At 48.4% G+C, this 6,145-nt stretch overlaps 1 protein-coding gene across 1 annotated transcript; it reads right to left on the bottom strand.

Moving 5' to 3' along the window:
- Window positions 1-410: 410 nt before the first annotated feature.
- On the bottom strand, window positions 411-4,698 carry GHSR (growth hormone secretagogue receptor). Its single transcript, XM_009475716.2, has 2 exons — window positions 3,934-4,698; window positions 411-880 (listed from the first exon to the last, which is right to left on the bottom strand). Exons 1-2 carry the CDS (start codon window positions 4,685-4,687, stop codon window positions 576-578), a joined length of 1,059 nt encoding a protein of 352 aa, XP_009473991.1. The 5' UTR covers window positions 4,688-4,698; the 3' UTR covers window positions 411-575.
- Between the last annotated feature and the right edge of the window lie 1,447 nt (window positions 4,699-6,145).

Genomic DNA, 6,145 nt, shown 5'->3' with positions numbered 1-6,145 from the left:
AGCATTTTAAAAAAGTATCCATTTTATTTCTCCTTTTCCTTTTAAGAAATCATTTTCCTCATTCAGAGAAAAATGTTACTTTATTTTAAAATTAAGATTATGAAAATTGTATCAAATTCCATGTTTACTACTCCAAAAAGGCAATTCAATTTTCTCTCTCTAGGGTCTAGTTATATGCTAGCAAAACTAAAGTTAACTCTGGAAAAATTCAGCTCAAATTAGCTGCTACTGAAGTCACACAAACTCTCAAGCGAACTGGGCTATGTTTGCCTGTTGAGAAGGGTAAAGCCTAGCTCTCCTGCTAAAGCCAGCGCTAAAACATCGTATGGGCAAAAGCAGCAGAAAAATAGTACTTGAGTGTTGCCAAATTCTGTGACAGTGTGCCTTCTTTTATAGTCTCAAAGCTTAGGGTTTGGGTTTTTTTAAAATCTTTAACTGCCTACATTACAGCAAATCCAGATGACGACGAAAGACCGGCTTTAACGTTTCAATTTGCGTTCCTCGCCCTCCTTCTCTCTCGTTATGGCTTTCTGGGAAATACTGGTAAGCGATGCTCCGGCGCTGGAAATCACGTGTCATGTGATAACGCTCGGCTCTGTCCAAACGCGCGAACTTTCTTGCTTCGTGCTGGAGAGTCTTTTCTTTGGAAGGGGCTTGAGTCCAAAGAGCCGGCAAGCGGCGACGCGGTACTTCTTCGACATGATGTTGTAGAGGATGGGGTTGATGGCTGCGCTAAGGTAGAAGAGGACAAAGGACACCAGGTTGCAGTACTGGCTGATCACGGCTATCTCCAAGGAGCCAGCTTCAAAGGATTTGGAAAATAAATAGCGTCCTACGTGAAAAGGCAACCAGCAGAGTATGAAAGCAAATACCACCACAACTAAAATAAAAACAGCAGAAGAAATTGTGTTAAGTATGAGTATTAGAACACGGGTGATTAAAATTCTATTTTAAAGTTCTATTTCTTTAAAAAATCAATCACAAAGTGTGAAAATGTATCCCAGACGTTTTTGGTTTTGTGTCTCTCAGTACGTTCTCTGGGAGTATAAATTAGCAATACTTAATGCATACTGATCATATCTAAACAGGCTGCCTGTATACTGCGTGCCTAGTCTGAGGTAGCATACTTCTGAACTATAAAACATGCTTTCATAAAATTTTTATAAAAATGCTTTTATAAAAACAGAATTAAGAATCAGAAGGGTGACAAAAAAGTATAACAATGCGTCACCCACAGTGTTTAACAAAAGGAAATTATATATAATGTGATAGACTCAACACTGTGCTATAATGAAGAATGTAACCACTGGGAAGCAAAATTGTTTAAGGTGAAGGTCCAAAAATACAACAAACCACCAGAATCCGGACTTGCAGAGCACAAGGTAAGAACGGGAGTGGTGCTCCCTTCCAGTTTGTCCATGTTTCAGAACATGAGTTACTCCAAGAATAGTAAAACTAAATATATAGTAGGTAACTGCACCGTTAAAGTTACATGGTATATCTGTAATATTACACTATCGCTATGGTTGCATTTATATGTAAGTATAATATATGTAGAGCAATAGGAATATGTGTGTCTTTGAACACTGGCCCATTTGAATTTCCATCCTAGAGAAAGGGAAACTTTTTCTGTTCATTTTCTGTGTGCTTTTGACCTTTATTATTTTTCATATTGCTTTGAGTGAATCTATGAATATACCAGCGAGAGAAAAACCAGGGAACTCAAGCCAGGCTTTTTGACATTCTTAAGCATTTTCTACCAGTTGACCTGTTCTCTTGTGTTAACAGTCCTGCTTGCTTGTGTCAGGCCACAGGAGAGAGATACAAAATTCAGAGAGCTAAGAGGGATGATTGTCGGCACCTTCCCCCAAAAACTTTCTGAACAAGCATTCCCAAGTTAAATGGACACTTATGCAGGACTTAGGCGGACTCTGAAGCACAGAGCTGAAATTCAGAGTATATGTTTTCCAGCTCTGCATCTTCTTGAGCCAGCCACTTCCATTTTTTACGCAGTATCTTCACCTACAAAATTCAAATAACGTTTCCCTAGCTCACAAGTGTGCTCTGGAGTTTAATCCACAGAATGAATATTACCACGATGGTCATTACAAACAGAATTTTAAGCATAGTCAATATTTTCACATGTAGGCATGCAGATCCCTAGTCAGGCTTTCGACAGTTTGATCTTTGTGCGTGCAGAATAACAGGGATTTCAATAGGAAGGGGGTAGGATAGCTCCTTTGCCAGGCAGGCAGTACATTCAGGTGTTTAATTACGGACCTAGAAGCGTAACCTTTCTCTACAATTTAGAAGAAGTTTTGATGCTAATCCCATTTACTTGATGTGCCATGACTTGCTAAAGTCTTATAAAGTGCCTTCTAAATTTTAAGCAGAACATTAAAACCAATGAGACCAGACTGCATTGAGCAGCTGCTGGTACTGAGCCCTTACTAACTTCTTTTCTTTCCGTCTTTCCATCAGAGATGGGACTGCTATCGGTTAGAGGCTATTGGCCCTCTGTCAGAGGACAGTCTTGCCACTGTTTTGCTGTTCTCAGACCTTGTAAAAGAAAAAAAAAAAAAAAAAGGTGTCCGAATTGTTGTAATGCTTGCAGCTATACTTCAGGGCAGGAATAAACAGTTCTTATTTCAAAATTCTTTGTGGTTAAGTATACAGAAATATAAACATGGTAGTAATATAAACTAGCAATTCACTTATTGTAAGGAGAGATTCATAATCCTGAAACTCCAGAAGTGTAAATGATGAATTACTTCCAAGGTCACGCTTACCAGGCTGAAGTAATTCTATTGATCATAAAACGTAGCTGAAAGCGCACAAAGAACAGCACGGGTTTTATTCTTCTCCCTGCTGTTGCATAGTAATACAGCAGGACGCGAACAAAAAATTCAGTTAGGCTCCTGTTTAGTGATTAAGGTACTTGGGGCACGCTGCCACCTCTTCGGCTAGCTCATCAGCCCATCGCTTCGCCCTGGCTGGAGTGAGCACAGCAGAGCTGCTGCCCGTGAAAGCCTCTCCATGCAGAGCATCTCGCCCCCACCGAGATCCAGGGGATGACTTGCACTGCGCAAGACTTTCTGCTCGAATAAAAGTACGCAGCAGCAGCAGGATCCTGCAGTTTTCAGACGCTAAACTGCAGAGCAACTTTTTGGTTCTGTGCATCAAACTCCCACCACATGCACTGACTTAGTAAGTTAAAAACTGTGTTTCCATCTGCCCACACTAACTGTTGTTTAAACCCTTCAGCAATGGCAATACACCAAGTTAGGGATGACAGTGTCCATCGGCTCGATCCCATTTTCTTAAAGTCACTGAGAATTTGCAGGATCACAGACCTCAAAGGAGACACGATGCTCCCTGCTCAGCACATGCTGCTGTTTTGCCGATGTAAAAATGCAGACTGATTTTCATAAGCTTACACAGCCATCCTAGTAAATAACCGAAATTTGATAAAACCCTGATAGTCTTTTCATGTGAAACTAAAAACTCAGTGCACATCATATCCTGCAGCTCAGCTTCGTGGTTTGAGAAGGGTTTAGTTTTGTTTAAAAATCACATAAACTATCCTTCTGTAAATAACATCGGTATCCACAACCAAAGAGCAAAAACGTTCAAAAATCCCCGGGGCGCTAGCTAATTGTAACTGCAGTATTCGTCCCTGTCGGTGACTGTTATTAACATTTGCTTAACTGTTTGAGAGTCCCCAGCTCAAACCGGTCAGAAATAAATCTAAGGAAGGAGGAGAGTTATTCTACAAATACCTTGAGGTGCAGCCCTTTGTATAAAACATTTTCAATAAACGCTCTCCTTTGGAAGCACCCGTGGGGAACTACCAGAGCTCTCCCAGTCTTTCTCTCTCTCACACACACACAGGCACACACCCCCTTTGGAAAAACAGAGCAAGAAGAGTCGTACCTAACATTTTCACAGTTTGCCTGTTGTTCTTATCCCTGATAACAGCGTTTGGACCGATGTTCTTTCTCTTTCTCCTCCAGAGCTTCCTCCCGATGAGGCCGTACAGCACGGTCAGGCAAAAGACGGGCAGGAAGAAGAAGATGCTGGAGGTCCAGACCATGATGGTGAGGAGCCCCGAGCGGATGGCGTACTCCGTGGCTCGGCACTCGTTGGTGCTCAGAGGGTTCGTGCCGTTCTCGTGCTCGACCCCCACCAAGACGAAGATGGGTCCGGCGCTAATGAAGGAGATGGCCCAGAGGAAGAGGATGACCAGCTTGACCTTCCCCTTGGTGATGATCACTTTAGCTCGGAGGGGGAAACAGATGGCGACGTACCGCTCCACGCTGAGGGCCGTGATGTTGAGGATGGTGGAGTAGGTGCAGCTCTCGCTGACGAACTGGAAGAGCTTGCAGAGGAGGTCCCCGAAGTTCCAGGGCCGGTACTGCCAGAGGCGGAAGAGGTCCAGGGGCATGCAGAGGAAGATGAGCAGGTCGGAGAAGGCCATGCTGGACAGGTAGAAGTTGGTGGTGGTCCTCATGTCCCGGAACCGCGACACCACCAGCATGGTCATGAGGTTGCCGACGATCCCGATGACGAAGAGGAGGACACAGGCGACGGTGATGCCGGTGAGCACGGGCGCGGGGAAAAGGTGCAGCGGGGGCTCGCTGCCCGTCCGGTTCTCCGCGCCGCGGCCGCCCGCGCTCCCCTCCCGCATCCTGCCGCCGCGGGCTGCGCATCACCGCCCTGCGCGCCCGCGGAGCCGCCCCCGCGCAGCCCGCGCCCCCCGCGCAGCCCCGGCCCCGGCCCGGCCGCCGCCTCCGCGCCGCTGCGCGCCCTCCGCCGCGCTGCCGGGGCAGGTGCGGAGGGCGGGGAGGGAAGCGCGGCCCCGCTCCGCCTCTCTCCGGGCGCTGCTGCTCCCCCCGGCCCCGGGGAGGGCTGGCGCTCGCCGGCGCGTCAGAGCGGGCGTGGGCGCCTTGGCTCCGCGGGCGCGGAGCGGCTCCGCGCTGCCCCGGGGCTCCGCTAAGAGCGAAGAACCAGCCCAGCCCCGCAGCGCAAAGCCCGGGCGGCTGCAGAAATCCCTCCCGGCATCGTCTTTTAAACTTTCTTCTTCGGGCGGGAGCGTTGCTCCGCCGCAGGCGGCGCCGGCCCAGCGCGCCCTGCCCGCCCCTGCCGTCGCTCCGGCTGCGGCTGCCCGCACCGCTCCTGCCTGCGCGGGCGCGGTGCCGCTCGTCGCGGTTGCGAAGGGGGGTTGTGCTCACGGGCCTTCCTCTGGTCGCTGGGTCGGGTGTCGTTTCTCTGTGGGTACCGGATTATCGGTGCGCAGGGGTGCGCAGGGCACGTGGAGAGGTAGCGGTGGGTGCAGAAATACAGCGGTTGTCGTCTCCTCGTTCCGTATCTTGGCTCTGCCCTTGGATCTTGGCAGGAGCACGGCGAGGCTCCAGTTCAGTGAAGCTGCAGTAATGACCCTCTTCTATACGATTTACCTGCAATTAAATTTTGATTCAGCATGCTTCTGCTGTCCTACGCTCTGCCCTTTGCAGACACATACGTTATCACTGTGTTTCCCCAGCTGCAGACTCCCACAAAGGGTAATGTTGTACTCAAGAAGAAATAAGGTGGAAGCAGCCCAAGGTGAGCTTGGGGCCAGTAACGTGCCCCCCAGCACACCTGCAGAGGGGCTCGCTCTCCTCCTTTCCGACCTGTCCCTGCAAAGTGTCAGAGCGTGCTACGGCACCATCTGTTTTCGCTCCTATCTAGCGGGGCTGCCCCCCTTCCCTCGTACCCCATCTCTCAGGTGGTGACGGGTGCTCTGAATCCACGCTGGCATCTACCTTAATTCAGCTGAGAAACAGTTTTGTGCTGTTTTTCCAGGGTGCGCTCACATACGTGTGTACGCCATCTGCTAGCGCTGCTATTCCAGAGCTGCAGAGCTTTATTTAGGGATGGAGCACAAGCGTGGTGCGACACAACGCTGTGTTACGCTGCCTGTGCCTTGGAATGTGCCTGTTTTCTCTAATTTACTTTCTGTAATAATGCAAGCATTAGCCTTAGCGCCTCGTCCCTATCCTAATTCGGATGATATATTTTTGCAGTTTCATCGGAATCAGTATTCATCATTCCTGCTCTTGAACCGTGAGACAGTTTTGTAGCAAGTTACTCAACAGTTGCTAAA

The sequence above is a fragment of the Nipponia nippon genome, unplaced genomic scaffold, assembly GCF_047370975.1.
Source record: "Nipponia nippon isolate SJK-2023a ecotype South Korea unplaced genomic scaffold, ASM4737097v1 scaffold_7, whole genome shotgun sequence".
Lineage (NCBI taxonomy): Eukaryota > Metazoa > Chordata > Aves > Pelecaniformes > Threskiornithidae > Nipponia > Nipponia nippon.
The sequence above is the reverse complement of the archived record's forward strand: the minus strand, read 5'-3'. Positions and strand labels throughout refer to the sequence as shown.

Excerpts from the sequence above, each read along its gene's own strand:
- GHSR (XM_009475716.2), bottom strand. The coding sequence starts at position 4,687 with ATGCGGGAGGGGAGCGCGGGCGGCCGCGGCGCGGAGAACCGGACGGGC. Across the intron at positions 881-3,933 it reads GCAAACTGTGAAAATGTTAG|TTGTGGTGGTATTTGCTTTC; the intron begins GTACGACTCTTC and ends TTTTTATTTTAG.